This window comes from Triturus cristatus, chromosome 4_1 (genome assembly GCF_964204655.1).
Source record: "Triturus cristatus chromosome 4_1, aTriCri1.1, whole genome shotgun sequence".
Lineage (NCBI taxonomy): Eukaryota > Metazoa > Chordata > Amphibia > Caudata > Salamandridae > Triturus > Triturus cristatus.
In genome coordinates, this window is record NC_140585.1 from 918,071,439 (window position 1) to 918,091,364 (window position 19,926).

At 43.7% G+C, this 19,926-nt stretch overlaps 1 protein-coding gene across 2 annotated transcripts in view; it reads left to right on the forward strand.

Annotated features, from left to right (window-relative positions):
- LOC146855810 (transmembrane protein 116-like) overlaps window positions 1-19,926 on the forward strand; it is a 153,011-nt gene that overhangs the window by 61,028 nt on the left and 72,057 nt on the right. For both annotated transcript variants that reach the window (XM_085653727.1, XM_085653728.1), the window contains 2 exons: window positions 427-479; window positions 15,640-15,780. In XM_085653727.1, the coding sequence (XP_085509853.1) occupies window positions 427-479; window positions 15,640-15,780 (194 nt within the window). The remainder of the gene's footprint in view (window positions 1-426; window positions 480-15,639; window positions 15,781-19,926) is intronic.

The window sequence follows — 19,926 nt, forward strand, 5'->3', positions numbered from 1 at the left end:
CTGTTCCAGAGGCGGACCACTATGAGTGGGCACCAGCCTCAGCCTGCTATGTTCCGGAAAGCATGTTGCTGTGGCTGAGCAACATGCAGGCTCTAAGGAGACACAAGTTCCCAGTATGAACGATACCCCAATCAGTGACACTACGGATGTCCGAGCCACAACTGGATAAAATGTGCTAAATCAAGGGTGCCCCCAGGGCTCTGGTTATAGACCGCCAAGAGCATGCCTTAATATCCTACAGACCAGCCTTCTTGTGGCCCTTGTTTATCAGAGACAGAGGCCCTCTGCTCACAGAAGCAGACTTCTCTCTCCTCTTGTTTTTGCCACTCTTCGTGTGCTCCTTCCCCACAGGATTTATTCTACCCTTGTAGTTTTGCAGTGTGGTTGCAAAGTACCAACGTTGTGGTTTTTATTTTATTTCTACAGGAGAGGGACGACAATGATGAGTGCAGACTCTTCCTGCAGTATGGCCTGGCGTGGTAAGGGCTTTCCTCTTAACATATATCTCCCCAGTATGGAAGGAGACAGACTTGCTGCATATGGGCATTTTATTGTGTGAGGCTTACACTTTCCTTAGGAGATCACCTCCTGTGTGTGACCCTTCATGCACGCTACAAGGCTGATTGTATTTTACATACTTTTTAGTGCATGAGATGATACTGTGCTTTCTAAGTACAATGCCCTATTGTGAGGCATGTACAAAATCATATGCATCTGACTCTATGTGAGATTCATGCTGTAATGTAATGTAATGTAACTGGACACTTGTAGAGCGCAGCTGTCACTCCAAGGAGCATCATGGCGCTAAGCGGATCCCAGGGTTGGAGCAGTACTGGATGGCTGCGAGAGAGGTAAAGGCGTTGGATAAGAGTTCTGCATAGGGCATTAGGGGCTGAGAAAATCCAGGTCTTTAGGGCTTTCCTAAAAAGGGACTCGGACTGAAACTGGCGGAGCTGGTTTGGGAGTTTGGGAGTTTGTTCAACGCCTTAGAGACTATCACTGCGAGAGATTTTCCTCCCTTTGAGACATATCTAAATGCTGGTATTTTCAACAGATTTGCGTTAGACGATCTAAGACTCTGTGAGCATGTATAATGCATGAATCTAGTTCGGAGGAGTGGACTATACTGAAGTTAATTATCAGGATCCTGAACAGAACTCTTTTGTGGATTGGCAGTCAGTGGAGTGTTTCTAAAGCCACCAATGCAGAAGACCTCCTCGGCCATTTCAGCACTAGACGTGCTGCTGCGTGTTGGACCCTTTGAAGCCTGTGTAAGGCTGAATTGTTAGTACCTGCGTGAAGGCTGTTACGGTAGTCCAATCTAGACGTGATTAGGGCCACTGCAACCAGCAAATCAAATCCAGCAACTGTCAGTGATTGCTGTTTGAAGGAGAGTGTGGCATCAAATTTAATTCCCAGGTTTCTGATCACTTTCACTGTGTTAGGCGGGGTGGTGTCAGCTGGCCACCAAGTATTAGGGGAGAAAGTGTTCTCCTGTCCTAGTGGTAGTATTTCCGTCTTTTCCGAGTTACACTTTAGATGATTGTTTTTCATCCAATGGAAAGTGGCGGTAAGACATAGGCAGAGGTTTCCTCCCGCCTGTGTGGTGTTTTTGTCCAGAACCATGATTAACTGCGTGCCGTCCGCATATGAGATGGTCTCTATGTTGAAGGACGATTTCAGGCTGTTCAACTGGGCCATATAGGCATTGAAGAGTGTGGGGCTAAGACTGGACCCCTGAGGGACACCTGAGAGCAGTGGTTTTTCTTTTGATTTGTATTGGCCCAGAGTGATGACTTGTCTGCCGTTCTGCAAGAAGTTCTTTAGGCAGGCCAGGACTATATGGGAAATGCCGTAGGATTCGAGACGGTCTAGCAGGATGACATGTGAGACCGTGTCGAATGCGGCCGACAGATCTGATAAAACCAGAACTGCATTTTTTCCTTGATCAAGGGCTGCTCTGAGGGATTCAGCCGTATACAGTTGGGCTGATTCTGTTGAGTGTTGAGATCTAAAACCGGATTGGTTGGGCTGCAGCAAATTTGCTTCTTCCAAATAAGTTGTAAGTTGGGTGTTAACAAGTTTTTCCGTGATCTTGCTAAGGCATGGTAGAAGAGAAATAGGTCAAAGATTGGTGAGGGTAGAGGGGTCCACAAGCTGTTTCTTTTGCAGCGGCCTGACTGCTGCGATCTTCCACTTTGCGGGGATCTTAGCGGTTGACAGGGAAGCGTTTATTATTTTGTTTATGATGGGATTCACGGCATCGATTATGGCATGTAAGATCGAGGGAGGACATGGGTCATAGGGGAGCCTGATTTAGTAGAAAGATCGCCTGACAGGATTCATCAAGGCTGATTGGCTTAAAAGTTTGCAAGGTCGGTCTATCTTTGCCTAAAGCGGCATCGTTGTTAGTGGATGGAAAAAGGGGAGGAGTGAAATCTTTTTGTAATGTCAGAACTTCCTGTTAGAAATAATCTGCTATGCTATTGCAGAGAGACTGCGAGGGGGGGATCTCTTGTTGAAATGCTTTAGGATTGGTGAAGGCGTTAACTATCTTAAAGATAGTTTTTGGTTTGAGTTGGTTGTTTTAAATACTTCTGAATAGTGGGCTTTTTTGGCTATTTTGATCTGGGTATGACAGTTTTGCTCCATGTACAACCTAAGTAGGCCATTGACTTACCACATTCCTGTCATGGTAACTGGCCCTGTCATGCCACATGATCACACCTAGCTGCTATCAATTCAATGTATCACACAGATACTGGAGTAGACGTATGGATGATTTCCTTGATAACGGACCAAGCACTGCAATGTCCGTTCAGGGATACTAAGCAATATATAAATGGAATAACAATACAATGCAATCTGCCTGCCCTCTCACCCCACCAGTGCTGCCTCAATCCTGTCCTTTTTAGGTCTCGGCCTGACGTAAGCAGCGCATGCGCTGTTCTCGTCATACGAGGCTTCTTGGAATCGATCCGATTCCAGAAGCCTCGTCCCTGCTCCGCCTTCAGCTTTTATTCGTGCGCGTCGTGTGGCATCACAAATTATGCCTAAGGCAGTGCAATGATTGCACTGAAGGTAAGTCAATCATTCCTTGTTGACACCCTGTCTCCTTTTAGGCACGCCCACCGGGATTGGATCTTTTACCCGCGGCGTTACACTTTTGCCTTTAATTACTGGGGAAGCACTATTTGTTTCCCCTTCCGTCTGTCTATCTCAGAGACATGTTGCTTAAATGTTGCCGTCTACCAGAATACCAATCTCTCGCCCCGTTTACCCCTTCTTGCGATTCCGCCTCTTTTCCTTTCAGTTCCTGTCACGCTGTGATGTCGTCTATCCCCCTTCTCTTCACATCTGTCCCACAAACAGTTATTTTATTAATGTGTGGTATGCATTTTTTTTTAATTTAACGTTACGTGCTCTCTGAGGCATTTCCTGTTGCTGACCAGACCGAGAGTTGGTTGCCCTGTCAATGATGTGGCTACAAATGTACATTGCACTAGTGCACTTAACCCCTTGAGTGCCCCGCCCTTTCCCCGCCCTGTGCCGGCCCTTTCATTAGCGGGCGGGGTTCATGACGAGATCGTCTCGTCATGGGCACAGCGCAACCGCGGCCCATGACGAGACCATCTCGTCATGGGCACTCAAGAGGTTAAAGGTACCGTTGTGGGGCTTGTTTGTGTTTACTCCCGAGCCGCATCATTCGATGTAAACCCCAGCCAAGGCACAGTTGTGCGCAGTGAAAGAATAGCCCCCCCCCCTCTCCTCCCTGATCCATTAAGCAGCCCTGCCCCTCCCTTTGTTGGCCTCGCTGTGCTTTCACTTCTGCTCTTTTCTTTTAGAGCTGCTGTCCTGGGGCAGTGACACATATGTCCCTCAGTGACAGAGGCGTGGTTTCATCTTCAAAGCCTATTACTCTCTACTACTCACTCTCTACTACTCTCTACTACTCTCTACTCCCTACTCACTCTCTACGCTCTACTACTCTATACTACTCACTCTCTACTACTCACTCTCTACTCTCTACTCACTCTCTACTACTCTCTACTCTCTACTACTCACTCTCTACCACACTCTACTACTCACTCTCTACTACTCATTCTCTACTACTCTCTACTCCTCTCTACTACTCACTCTCTGCTTCTCTCTACTCTCTACTACTCACTCTCTACTAACTCTCTACTACTCACTCTCTACTACTCTCTACTACTCACTCTCTACTAACTCTCTACTACTCACTCTCTACTACTCACTCTCTACTAACTCTCTACTACTCACTCTCTACTACTCTACTCTCTACTACTCTCGCTCTACTACTCTCTACTACTCACTCTCTACTACTCTCTCTCTACTACTCTCTCTCTACTACTCACTCTCTACTACTCTCTACTATTCACTCTCTACTACTCACTCTCTACTCTCTACTACTCACTCTCTATTATCTACTACTCTCTCTACTACTCACTGTACTACTCTCTACTACTCTCTCTCTACTACTCTCTCTACTACTCACTCTCTTACTACTCACTCTCTACTACTCACTCTACTACTCACGTTCTACTACTTTCTACTACTCACTCTCTACTACTCTCTACTACTCACTCTTTACTATCTACTACTCATTCTAGTACTCTCTACTACTCACTCTACTTCTCTCTACTACTCACTCTACTACTCATACTCTACTACTCTCGACTCACTCTCTACTACTCTCTACTCTCCACTACTCACTCTCTACTTTCTACTACTCTCTCTACTACACACTCTACTACTCTCTACTACTCACTCTACTACTCACTCTCTACTACTCACTCTCTACTACTCTCTCTACCACTCACTCTCTACTACTCTCTCTACACTACTCTCTCTACACTACTTACTCTCTACTACTCATTTTCTACTACTCTCTCCACTACTCACTCTTTACTACTCTCTCTCTACTACTCTCTCCTACTCACTCTCTCCTACTCACTCCCTACTACTCTCTACTACTCACTCTTTACTATCTACTACTCACTCTAGTACTCTCTACTACTCACTCTACTTCTCTCTACTACACACTCTACTACTCATACTCTACTACTCTCGACTCACTCTGTACTACTCTCTACTCTCCACTACTCACTCTCTACTTTCTACTACTCTCTCTACTAGTCACTCTCTACTACTCTCTACTCTCTACCAGTGGCGGCTGGTGACATTTGAAAGTGGTGGGCGTAAAGTTATCATGGTACTGCACTGAGGCGAGCGAGCGAGCCCTAACAATTCCCCTGAGAAAATTTTAAAAAAAGAGTGGATAAATGGAGCACTTTCAAGCAAATTTGACGAGTCACAAACATTTGTTTAGGCTTAAAGACCTATAAACAAAAAAGTATACAGAGACCGCTGCAGCTGCAAGCAGACGTGAAATACTCAATTTACTCACAAAGTGACAAACACAAAACCCGCAGCCAGACATACTGGGCCCGGTGCCACCTCATAAGCACCCCTGGTCACACCTTCCCCTTTCTGGGAGCTTCCAGGAGACGTGCTGGGCAGGATGAGGAAATACTGGGTGCTTGTCCCAGCAAGTCGAGTTTCTTTCTGTGTTAAAAAATTACCACCTAATTTGAAAAAGGCAGTGTACCATCAGAAGTTCCCATGCCCGTTATCCCAACCAAGACAATCAGATTTGCCAAAACTAAGACACCAAGCAGCCTCAATAAGTCGGACACAGTGAAACAACCTACTACATATATGTCTATCTCGCTTTTTAACACATTACCAGCAACATCTGATACACAATAATATAGGACAGCGGTTCCTCCCTTCCCCACTCTGCCTACAGTGGTGGCTACAGTAAAGCATGGTAGCAAACGGACAGTCTCTCCTCTCTGGCCTCGGTCGCTGGTCTTTTTGCTGGGTTATGTACCTGTGAGTTTATGAACTCTACACATCGCCTGCACCTGCCCCCTGCTTACGTTTTATTGCCCCAGGATTACTGCCTCCTTAAATCACCCATAGGTGCAGCCCCAGCTATGTCACTTTAACAGTAGAGGCACAAGAGAGGCATCTGCTTGATGAAAAAGTGCTTAATTATACATAATGAAAAGCTACAAGTGTATTCTTTCAGCGAGACAGACAATGTAGTACGTTTTTAAAGAACACCGCTTGTGTTTCTGCACTAACTGAAGTCAAGAGCCTTTTAGCCTTCATTGTGCGCAGGTCATTCTATTCATGTTCACCTCAATTTAATTGATTTTATTGCATTCAATAACCCGTGCATTTTGTAAACAGAAACAAGCGTTGGCGAAGAAAATAGGTCTGGGCAGTGAAATCTTTTGGCATCCGCTGTGTCCAACTTGGAAAAGCATTTATTAAAATATTACAAACGGGTTTGCTGCATGTATATCCACAGCGGCCATCAAAAAAACAAACAAAAAAAACACAGATGGCTTCTGGGATGCGCGTAGAAACACAGCTGCCTTTTTGAGAATGCATTTGTAAAATGTTTTTAAATCTAGCTCAAAGAAGGCTGCTGTGGATGCGCGCGCATCCATGAAAGCCAGCTTTCAATGGGGTGTTAAAAAATAATGTAAAAGAATTCCTATGTGCCTGCTGCACTTGCATGCGTGTGTACATGCATATTATCTACCACCCATCTTGAAAACATTCTAAGATTTAAAAAAGAAAGCTAAGCTTACCAGACCAGGTCCGCGCGGCGCCTCTCTGCTTCTCGTCCGGGTCCCGTTGGCGCCTCTTCTAAGGAACAGCACTGGTTGGCAACCCCTCTAAGCCAATACTGATGCTGCTCCAGCAGCGCCAGCATTGGCTTAGAGCAGGGTGACTCACCGCCCGCCTGCCCATTAGGAGACCGAGGTTTGAGCCTTTGCTCAACCCTCGCTCTCCTAATGGGCATGCGCCAGCCACAGCAGACAGTAGTGCACATGACTGGGCACGGAGGGAAAATTCGCCTCCTTCACCCAGCATGCGCACTGCTGCCTGCTGTGCGCTCTGCGCCACCCCTGGTCTGCTGCATGTCAGTCACTCAGCAGCATGACATCGGACCGCCCTCCCCCTTCAGAATCTGAAGGGGGTGGGCAGTCCGAGTTCATGCTGACTGTGACTGACATGATTGTCAGAAAATTCTCCCTCGACGCCGAGGGAGCTGCCGGTGCGGGCGGCTTGTGGGGCAACGCCCCAGCGGCCTTAATGGACGCACCGCCACTGCTCTCTACTACTCTCTCTCTACTACTCTCTACTCTACTCCTCACTCTCCACTACTCTCTACTACTCACTCTCTACTACTCACTCTACTACTCTCTACTACTCACTCTACTACTCACTCTCTACTACTCACTCTCTACTACGCACTCTCTACTCTCTACCTCTCTCTCTACCTTTTTCTCTACTACTCTCTACCTTTCTAACTCTCTATCTCTCTACCTCTACACCTCTACACCTCTACTTCTCTACCGCTCTACCTTTCTCTACCTCTTTCTACACGCACACATATGCATATATATATATGTATATATATGCATATGCATTTATATATATGTGTATATATATTTATACACATACATATATAAACATATATATACATCTGCATATCTATATAAATAAAATACAAATATAAATGCATGCATACATATACATATATGCATACATATGCATGTTATGTACATTAAAGTTTGACAAACACTAATAAAAGCAAAGCTAAAAAGCCACCTAATTCCAAACAGAATTGCTTTAACTTAAACGAGGGCGAGACCTATTGCATTTTCAATGCTTGTTGTCTTTCCTGTCCTGTCACTTCTCATCCCTACTCTGCCGCATGTTGCTGTCTAGCCACCACTCTGGCGTTGTCTCATTCGTGTCCTGTCACACCTGTCTGTCGTATTACTGGCCTGGTGCTGTCTGATTCTTGCTGTGCCACACATGTCTGTCCTCCCACTTAGCTCGTGCCATCTCATTCCTTTAATGCCATTTCTCACAGTCATCTCACCTCTCTTGTCCTATTTAATGCCCTCATACGTTTCTCTATATCTACAAACTTCACCTCTCTTGTCCGAGTCAATGCCCTCTTATGTTTCTCTATATCTACAGTCTCTCACTTTGTGCTGTCTATTCCCGCCTTCTCAGACATCTCTGTGACATCATTGTCCTCTCGCTTCCATAGTACTGTCTATTCCAGTGCTCTCACATCTCTGTCCTGTTATGTCCCTTGTTCTATCACCTCAGTCCTAGTGCCTCTCTTTTCCTGTTGTGACATTTCCCTACCGACAGTAAAACCTCTCTTTTTGTTTCACTTCCCTGCCCCATCAGTCCTTCCTGCGGTACTATTGCATTTCGGCCCTGTCGTGCTGTTGCTGCCTTTGTTCTAGCAGTCCCATGTCGACAGTGTGACCGCTCCTTTCTCACGCTCCTTCCCCTTGAGGTCTCTGGGTTCTGTCTGTTTCCTGTCATGTTGTCTTGAGGCAGTATCATTGTGCCTATGGCCTGTCACACGTCTGTCACATAAGCTATCTGTTATGTTATGTTGTTGGGGTTTCTATAACACACAAGCGTCCATTAGTATGGCCTCGTACCACTGTCATTACTTGGGGTTCCTCAACAAGTGATTCCGGAGTTTCAGTTTTTTTTCTTGTGCATGCCATTTTATAAAGCGTAAACGCGACCCAATGGCATAAGAGCACTTCATATTAGAACCAGACATTTTAGATGAGAACTATACATTACATGGTTGTAATTTATTTATTTTTTAAGGCCGGGTAGAATAAGTTATGTGCCCAGAATCACAGGATGTTGAGCCGAGGCCATGATTCTAACCTGCTTCTCAAGTTCTGAATCCCGCAACTCTAGCCGCTAGGCCACATATCCTTCCCGTCCATTGTAGATCCAACTTTGAGCCACCTTGGTATGATATACTATGAGAGTTCTCTTCTGGTCCTTCTCTGACTTGGTGGTGGTGTCATGTCACTTTTGTGGTGCCAAGGCTGGAGGAAGGCATCACTAGTTTCTTCTTGAGAGACCGAAAAGTGTGATAGAGAACTGGTTGAACCCCCTTGTTAAGTGCTTATGTCTAATTGATGAATCAATTGCCAAATTCAAAGCTAATTTAAATGATACAAACGCTATTAATGGCGCAGATGCTGGTCTTACTATTTCTTCTTTAGGCCCAGCTGCCGATTGTCCCCTGGTTAACATTACCTCAGAGCACCCAAGTGACGATAATTTTATCTCCTCTGGCATTCGGACTTCCAAGGTCCATACTGTGAGGTGCCGGATAGTAGAACCATCAGAGGTTATAGACCAATGCACTCGAGTAGGCAGCAGAGGTGATTTGATCATGAGCATACAGGGGTTGAAAGACAGCCTATCCCGTCCCCCTGCCTTAATCTTCTCCCCGAAGCCTTCCATATGTGCCAATCCTACCAAATAATCCTGGGCTTCAATCCAATAAATTGGAATGACAGCCCAGCTAAATAATAACGTAAGCCATTGGCTAGCCCAAAATTCTGGTTTTAAAGTCGCCCATCATGAGAACATTCTCTGAAGAAGGGAGAATGGGTAGGCCCTCTACTTAAAAGATGTAAGGGGGATTGTGTAGTTATCAACTTTAAGTTCCCTCTGCTTGCTGGGAATCTTTTTTTCACGTTCTGCATAGCCTTCATTTTGGCCAATCAAAACAAATTACTACTGTTGTATTTTTAGGGCGGGCCTGGGCAGCGCATGCACTGCTCTGCGAGACATGCGGTATCAGAGTATAGACTTGAAGCTCCGCCCACTCTCCGCCCATATTTGTCATTGGCTTGTGTCATTGTCCTTCGTAAATGCTGGCTTCTGATTCGTTAATAGGCTTGTTAGTCCCTCCTTGCCTTCATTTGTATCCTCCCATGAGGACTGGCCCTTTTACTTCTGTTACACTGTATGGCTTATTTAGTCTGTAAGCACTATTTTCTTTAATATGTTTCTCCTACTGCAGGCACGACGTGCTTTCTTGCAACATTCAGCGCGCCATGCCTGCTTTCACTTTCCAAGCAACCAGGGACAATGGCGGCCGCTTATTTGAAATGAAATAGGTCTCGCATTTACAAGATTTTTAGCTATTGCATTGTAAATGACAATGCCTTTTATTTATGTGTTAATTATCAAAACAGATAAATAAAAAGCATTGTCATTTACAATGCCAATAGCTTAAACTGCCGCACATGCAAGACCTATTGCATTGCAAATTCTTGTTTTCTATCGCCACCTGCAACAAGATAACACAACTTCAAGCCAAGGTCATAGACCCCCCCCCCTCCTCCACTCACATTATCTGATCCTATTAAAACTCATAACTGTTGTCAACCACTCTAACTCCATGTCAACTATATTCAAAATTTAGTGGACGTTTGTGAAGAGAATTTTTACTTTTCTCACAGATTTTTGGTGGCAAGCCTTTCTGTTAAGGCAACACCTTTGAAACATACCAGGTGCATTCAGCATTTACCTTGTTTAAAAAGCAGTTGCACCATATTCTTTACTGGTAGGTAAACAATGCACAATGTGAGATCCTCCTTTCACAGCCTTATTTGGCTCCAGGGCCTACAATATGTCTAGTATGTACACCAACACATTTAACTCCAGTAATTTTTGCTTGTGCCAGCAAAGTGATCCTAATCTCTGGTGCACACTCGAAGTGGGTGCTCTGCGTACGGGCCGGATCCTGGCCCCAAATTTCCACTTCGCAAAACCATTGACACAGCACTCAGGAGGGAATATTCAAATTGCGTTTATTTTCGCACAGCTCAACCAACGCGTTTCGGCCCTCTCACGGCCTTGCTCACGGTCAGTGAGTCCTTTCTCAATTGCACTATGTATACGCCCATGTGGCCTTAATGCGGCATTATGGGAGTTGTAGTGCATTAAAGTTGTATATTTACATTTTTTCATGAAAGGAATCAGTTTTACTGTTACTTACAAGACAGTTGTTCATATCGGAGGATTTATAATTCATTCTCAACTCCCATAATGCCGCATTAAGGCCACATGGGCGTATATATGCACATGCAGATCTGTCTATGCATGTTTTATACCTATACTGCATGAAGTGTTTGCAGGCATGGCACACTGGTATGTTTTCACTTTTCTCTGCACCAAGACACACAGGCTGTAATGGCAGTTTGTATGTTGGTGCTGAGGGGTCCCTGAGGGGGGCACAACACATGCAGCAGCCCTTGGGGACTCTCTTTAACTTTTGTGCACAAGGTATCAGGGATACCACCTACAAGGGACTTACAGGAGGTGCTAAAGGTATTGCCAATCGGTGGGGAAATTGAACAGTTTAGGGAAAGAGACCTAACTCTGTGGACCTGGATAGCAGGAACCCAGTGCACTTCTGTCAAAATTGCATCAGATGCCAGGTAAAAAGTGGGAGGGACCATGTAAAAAAGGGGCACTTTCCTACAATCTCTGCTGCTTAAACTCGACAGTTAATCCTGTCAATTGCATTTTCAAATTTGAAGAGTGTAATTGGCTGGACCGGTGCAGAAACAAAATCAGCAATCCAAAATTGAAGTATGAAATATAATTTTACTCAGCCATTTGCTTCTAATCCAAAAGGTGGCCGACCCCAGAGAAGTGGACTAGGGTACCCAGAGGAGAGAAAATTCCACATCAAACCCAAAGGAAATGTGCAATTTTTAGTGCTGGATTTCATTGGCATTTTGTGCCTGATTCGCGAGATGTTTCTGACGCCCGAAATTCAGGCACAGGCACTGTAAAAATACATTTTAAAAAAGCACAAGCAAAACCAAATCCCAAAATAAGTGTCTCGTTTTGCTTGGAAGGCTGACGGTAGGGCACAGGGCCTGGCCACAGGATAAAGGTTGTGTGCTTTGAAAAATAACTAAATAATAGAAAATCCTATGAAATTCACCGAAAAAAAAACACATTTAAAAGTTGTTATGTTTAAGGCTTAAGTGCCAAAAACCACTGAAATTCGCCAGTTATGATTAGGAACACCTACAACACACGTCATGTGTTTTGTGTGTGTGTGTTCCTATTGTTCTATTTCAGTCCCTGAATTTTGCTTCCTTTTCTGCAGACACATTCCTTGTTGGATACTGGACTTGAGTCCCCTTTCATCTCTGCAAAAAAGAAGGAAACGAACAAGACCTTCACAGTGCAGTTCTTGACAGTCTGGCAAGCATAGGCAAGATGATCGCGGTCTGGTGGTGTTGAAAGTTTAGTAGAAGCAATCACAGACTGGCAATATGGCAGGTGCAAGCATGACCATCACATACCAGTGGTCAGGCAGGCGATCTGACAGGCATGACAATCATAGTTTGGTAGCACTGAAAGTGCAGGTGTGACAGTCACAGATCAGTTGTCTGGCAGAGGAGACCAGAGCAAACCAGCTGATCAGTAGATGTAGGTGACATGATTGCCATCTTCGGACTGTTGAAGTTGCAGACGAGACAATCACCGGACCACGGTTGCACAGGTGTAAACGTGACAACTACATACTAGTGGTCTGGTAGGTGTAGGTGCAATGATCTCAGTCTCAAACAATGCAATATGCGGCCCGGGGGATCACAAACTAGTGTTTCCGGTGGGTGCAGGCCTCTTTATCTAACTCCCTCTCTCTGGATGTCTCCTGCTAAATTAGAGAATTAGGAAAAGTTAAACATTCGAAGCTGGTCATTCAAAAAGTCTCTCCATCCTGCCCTTGGACACTTCTCATTTTTGTGTCTTCTAAATACTTAGGGCCTCGTTTACGAAGCCCTAGCGGCACTTTAGCGCCGCCGGAGTAGCACTTTTTGATGTGGCTTTTCTTGGCCTTGTAAATATGTGCCCCTTTCACGCAGAACGCTGTGGGTGTTCCCACGCAACACCCATGGAATTTGAAGCATTCCCAGATTTACGAGGAATCATAAACCTGGGAATGCGTCAGATTCTAAAACCACCCCAGGGGTGGCGTTAGGGATGCGCAACAAGGAGAAATATCTTTATTTCTCCTAGTTTTTTCCTCTTTCTATGTGTGCTGAAGAACGCAGCACACATAGAATAAGGAGATTGCCTCCATTAATTGATTTTGTGCAGAAAGGTGTCCCTTCCTGCACAAAATTAATCATACTAGCAACGCAGGAACCCTTGCACCATGGCGAAAGCGTGCCTGCGTTGGTGCTAGGCTGCTTTTATAGCGTTGGTGCAGAGGTCAGTACAGGAATGCACCGTATTCTTGTAAACACGGCACTTTTAGAACGACGCTGCATGGCACTGCAAAATTGCTTGCGGCACCACACTGCACCATTCTATTATAAATGAGGCCCTTATTTGTCAAATGTTGTGGAGGTCTGCGTTGTGCACAAACTGAAAATGTTTGAAGGTCATGATGACTTTGCTCAGAATGTTCACTTCCAAATAGATCATGTTATGATCTTTCTTTGTATGGTCTCGCTATGTACTGATTTGTATTTGATCCTACACCCTCCAGCTCCTTGAATTTACATACTCCAGATCATTGACCTTACATACTCCAGCTTATTGATCTTACATACCTCAGCTCATTGATGCTAGATACTCCACTTAACTAATATGAGTAACGTCATCTAATTGATCTTACATACTACAGCTTATTGATCCTACAGATTCCAGATCATTGATCTCGCTCCAGCTCATTGATTGCACTCTAGCTCATTGATCTCACTCCAGCTCATTGATCTCACTCCAGCTCATTGATCTTACTCCAGCTCATTGATCTCACTCCAGCTCATTGATCTTACTCCAGCTCATTGATCTCACTCTAGCTCATTGATCTCACTCCAGCTCATTGATCTCACTCCAGCTCATTGATCTCGCTCCAGCTCATTGATTGCACTCTAGCTCATTGATCTCACTCCAGCTCATTGATCTCACTCTAGCTCATTGATCTCACTCCAGCTCATTGATCTTACTCCAGCTCATTGATCTTACTCCAGCTCATTGATCTCACTCTAGCTCATTGATCTCACTCTAGTTCATAGATCTCACTCCAGTTCATTGATCTCACTCTAGCTCATTGATCTCACTCCAGCTCATTGATCTCACTCCAGCTCATTGATCTTACAGACTCCAGCTCAGCCATCTCGCTGTGATCATTTCCAGAGCTTCTCCTTTGTTGGCTTTGGCAGGCTCTCGCAGGCAGATAGTTATTTCTGCTCAATAAGTGGTCCTTACTGAAGACGAGGTGCAATATTCTATCAGGTCATACACACAGCGCACATTGACATATTCCCCAATATTGTATAGCAGTGTCCCACACACATGGAACCACTCATCCACCTGAAGTGTCCAGTGTTGCCATGATGTGTACCACTCAGTGCTCACCTGGTGAAAAACATTTAGGGCTCCCCCGATGCTGCCATGAGACACATCGCCTATCCCTGCCATCAGCTGTATCACTTAGGGCTCCCTTGATGGACATCAACCGTGCTCAACTGCTGTGCCTCACCATGTTCCCTTGATGAACCTCATGTTGTGCTCTGCTGATGCATCTATAATACCCGTGCGCTTCTCACAATAAGCCGTAGATCACCCTGCTTCTCACAATAAGCCGTAGATCACCCTGTACCAGAACAGTAAATGGAAATATTGGGGCTTATTTACAAGCCCCTTGCACCGCAGGTGCGTCACGTTGCTGCTGCGTGATATTTACATGCACACGTAAAGCCACCCTGCGTGGCTTTACGTGTGCTTGTAAATATCACCCCCTTTTCACACAACACTTTGCGTGTTAGGGGCCTGACATGGGTTTTGCTGTGGGTGTTCCCACTCAACAACCATGTCGTAAACCTGGAAATGCGTCAGAATGCTACGTCACCCCAGGCGTAAGGAGGAGAAATGTTTTCATTACTCCTCGTTTTTTTCCTCTTTCAATGCATGTTGCATTCTACAGCACATATCGGAAGAGGAAATCAACTCAATTTATTGTTTTGTGCAGGAAGGTGCCCCTTCCTTCACAAAAACAATCTCCCCACGATGCAGGCATCCTTGCACCATGGTGCAAAGGTGCCTGTGCTGGAGCACGGCTGCAGTTTGTGTGCCAGCACAGGGAAAAGCACAGAGATGTGACATATTGTTGTAAATATGTCGCATCCCTGTGCTTCGAAACTAACGCAGCGCGGCGCAGCAAAATGACTTGCGGTGTCGCGCTGCTTTAGTTTCACGTAAATTGGGCCCATTGAATTTCAGGTACTTGCTCTTTATAGTTCATGTGTGCTCCTGAGAAGTGCTGGTACTCTATTAAATGTATTAGAGCAGTGCTGAGTAGCGCAGGCACTCTCCCTATCAAATGCTCAGTACCGGACAGTTGCTGCCCATTTAAAGCACTGCCCTGTGCTCACCTGAAACGCAACACTTAATGCTGTCCTGATGCTCAGCACCAAGTGCTGTTGTGGTGGACATCACCTGTTTGTCTCCCAAGGCACAGGATCCAGTGCTTCCATGGGCTTATCAGAAATCCAAGTATCTCTAAAACGTTTACTGACTGAGAGAGTTAAGGAGTAGAGGGGTGCTGGAGTGGACACCCCACTCTAGGAGAACCTACAGACAGTGGCAAATATTCCTAATGAGCAGTGTGTGTCTAGTCCTCCTCATCACATCTTCTTTGTCTTCTCTTTCTCCTAGGCTTGTCCCACTACTCCTGTTCCTTGGCCATTTGATTACAACTACTTCTTCAATGACAGATATTATTCCAGTGCACGTGGACGGCTTACAGTCATCAGTAGGCAAACGGTCAGGAAATGGTTATGGCCTATTCTGCTCCAGGTATGAGTGCCAGAGAACCCAGTGCCTGTGCTTTCCTTGTTAGTGATGTCAGGAACTCTTACCTGGCTGTGGTGGAAGTGGGAACTCTGGGACACAGTTATAGCTATCCTTTTTCCAGTAATGTGGTGGACGTACCCTAATATGGTATAGCCAGGCCTTTTCTCCAGGTACTGGTGTGGTCTATGGTTACTTGTTAAGTGCTCATGAGTAACTGTCATTCATCATTGGTGTCCAAATGTGTTGAGATTTAAATTTCACTGCTTATTGCAAGTCAATATTCCATGTGATGCAGCGCAAGGGGCAACATTTACATATTCTCCCTATGTCACAGATTCGTAATCACAACAACTCATCCATACACTCATTCATTGGTGGGGCCCATGACACCAACACGCACTCGTCATTCAATAACTCTCACTCGAATCCGTACATACGAGAAAAGCGCTGGACATGTGGGTACCTTATTACCTATCAGGATAAATTCTTCTTTACATTATATAAATTCTATACATATGCACCTACAGAATCCTGACCTTAACATCAAGGCACTCCACCACTTGGTCGATGGACCAATTAGTTGGACTGCTTGATGGTGAATTAGAACCAGCTAAAACACAATTAAAGCCTAGGAAACATTTGATATTTTCTGTAATTAATTAAAGAACCACAAACTCATTTCGTATTATTTCAACTTTGTTTATCTAATAATATTTTCCCTGCGTTAGCATTTATGTACTATAGTTCATAATATAAATTAAGTTGCATTTGAAAGAGAAATCAGACATTTAGTAAATAAGCATGAATTCAGAAAGCGCAGTTAATTAATTACCAATTAGCAAGTGTCGATGACTTTCTGAGTAAACAGAGAGTTATCCACATTCTCTGGTACAATTCCCAAGATAGGCTGTCCAACCCACAGCAAAAGATCCCCCCGTCAGACGAAATATAGGATACACTGCAAACTTCTCTTCCGAAAGCCAAAGAAACCCAAGGCAAACCAATTTAATTCGCCACCAGCTCAATGCCGACCCAACGCCATAAAAGATCAACCCGATGTCCACCCCCCTTTGGCGAATAAAGGCTTTATATACCCTTTTTCCCTCTTACTTCATATTAACATGCAACATTTTAGGGGTAGAGAAATGTTCTGATTGGACAGTTCAGGGTGATCTGTAAGTTTTCTAAAAGTTTCCCAGGGTAAACTGGTTCTTCATGAAGACTTGGCATTGGAAGGCGCAAATTGTATAATGTTCATTTAGCTCTGAGGCGAGAGCTGCGAATGTAACAGTTTGAGGAAGAGAAGTCATCTCTCCACAGGTTCTGTATTGTCCTTTCCGCTGTTCCCACACCGTCGTCAGTTGGCAGGCAAACAAGTTCCTATCCTTGACAAGGAACACGGTGTCATAGATTTGGGGTCATTTGGGGATCTCCAGAGCCATCCGATTCTGCGCTCACATGGTGGCATCTTCTTCAGAGACTCCATCTTGGGTACTGCGGCCTGGTAGGCCCGAATGCCAACTTAAGCAAAAACAGACATAACAGTAATTAAAATATAGAAATGGAGATTCTAATGTTTAAACCCACACTAATCCCAATGTACATTAGTATTTCCCTAGCTGTAGCAACATTTAAAGCGATAATACTCACTATTTTATAGTCTTGAAAGCACAAACAATCACAAAGCAACATAAATCATGCAATTTTCCATTTCACCACAATCTAAGGTTAGTTTGCGTACCATAATTAATTAATTAATTATTCTGCCATGCAATCAGCATTTTAGTCCCACGTGTATCTTATGTTTATCAAGGTGCAAAGGTTGATTAGTAAAATTTCACTGCAAACCGGTTATTGCAAGTTAAATTTAGAATGATTACGTAATTAATTTCATGCAATTTAGAGGAGGTATACAAAATTGTGCTTTACCTGCTCCTTCAATCCCCCCTTTGGTGATTTTAAACATCACCACTATTCACTAAAGTTTCTAAATTTCTCCATGGAAATGGTTTTATTCAGTCCCACTTGCATTTGTTAGGTTAAATCATAGTGTTTCCCATATTGTTCTCTTTTGTTTTCTTGTACACATTATCTTGCAACTCTTCTAATTCTATTTCTTCTATCTCTCTTTCTCTTATTTCCTTCTCTTTCCTTTTCTTGTTTTCTCTTTCTATCTTATTTTGTAATTTTCTTCTTTTCATGCACACACATCCTAATCTTAATATTAACACTAAAACAATCACAAAAGTCACAGGTATCAGTATTTTTCCCACAAAGGAGCTACCTAGTTTTGTTAATAAATTCTTAATAGTGAAAAAAACCCTTACCAAGTTTCTCCCATACACCTTCAACCTCCATTGGAACAATTTCTTCATGCAAATCAGTTATATTCTTAATATATTTCTTTAAGTTCTGACTTTCGTCAGGAATATAAGTACAGCAATGTTGTACTTTCAGCATTCCACAGACTCCTCCCCCTTTGGCCAATATAATATCAAGAGCAAGTCGATTTTGCATTATCATTGCTCCCATGGCAACCATTTTGGTATTCACCATTAAGAACCCTCCAGCTGTGCTTGTTGATAAACGATCCACAATTGTAGACAATTTTCTAATTTTATGTGCATTCAGAGATATTCCAACTGCTGGTATCAGTGCTCCAAAGATATCACCTACAATTTCTGACCAACTCTCCCTCCTGCTACGTGTTAGCTGTCTACCTATTTCGTGCAATCCATCATTTCCCCTTTCCACATGAAATATTTTTGGAAAGACCAGGCCTAGGTAACATGTCCCGTACCAATGGTCCGGTAACCTATAATAAGCTCTGTTCCCACAGATGTAATATATTCCAGGGAATACCGGATCATTTCCTCCTTTAAATCCCCATCCTCCCATGATTTTGTATAAGTCATGGCATCCACTTGGCCCTACAAAATAATTATCTCATACAGTATTATCTCTACTGATGCACAACTTCCCTTTCTGGGGCCAATCTAAAGCCTTTGCTGGATTTGTTTCTCCTTTTAAATGATTTTCCTTCCCATCATCCCAAAATGTTGTTTCCATCTTTTCCAAGACGCCTTCTTTTGCATTTTAACTCTCCTCTCCTCTATCATGTTCATGAAAGTTTTCTCTTCTTTTCTTAAACTACAAGCAAGGTTATTCTTAAAGACTTCTTCTAGAGTTAACTCTCTTGTTTCCAGGAAAAATGCACCTAGTATTCTACCAGGAATCACTCTGTTTAGTTCAGGAGCTATAGGAATCTGTTAGAAAATATTATCTACATCTGTGTAATAGTATTCTAATTTTCCTGTTCTATAAAACAAACTAGCTAAGACACTACAAGTGATCCCATATGTCAAAGGAAGGTGATGATAAGTGACACCTTCTGATACAGATGCAGGTAACTGCATGCAGACATAACAGTCTCTAACCTCCATTGTACAATAATTTTGAAAAAACATTATTAGAAAAATCATTAATGGACTTATCTCTGTGAAGTTCTGTTCTATCTACCAGTTTTGTGACATAACTTTCACCAGCCTTTTCCTTATTAGATCCGTTTACTGTGTGTCCACCTATATCTTCTAATGTTACTCTAAATGAAATCGTTGTTGCTAATATGATCCAGACAAGCATTAGTAATCCTGTACAACAAAAACACATTTTACACCATCTTCAGAGAAATCCACATGTTGGATTTCTATTTTCATCGTTTGCCATTTTGGTAATGATCAGTGTCTTTTGACTTAGCCTCTTTTCTTCAACGATTTACCTTTGTCTAAACCTAAGGCTTTGGTTGCCTACTTGGTAATTTTCTGGTCAGGTGTCTTGTCCGGGTTTTAATTCCTTGTGATTTCCTTTGCCATTCAATCCATGTATGAATCGTCTTTGTCTTTAGGTTCACAATCTTTGTTCAGAATTTCCTGATCATCCGTTTCTTCTCTGGTGTCAGACAAGATAACTCTCAGGATTTCCGAATCTTCTTCTCCTTCGTCCACTTTCTGCACAGTCACTCTTAGACTTCTTGGCTATCCGCTTCCTCTTGTATATCAGGAAGTGCCACATATGTCCATTCCGGTGACTTGTACTTCTGGTTCGGTTTCTTTATCCTCTTTGCTCTTAGCAAGTGTTTCTGATCAGTGT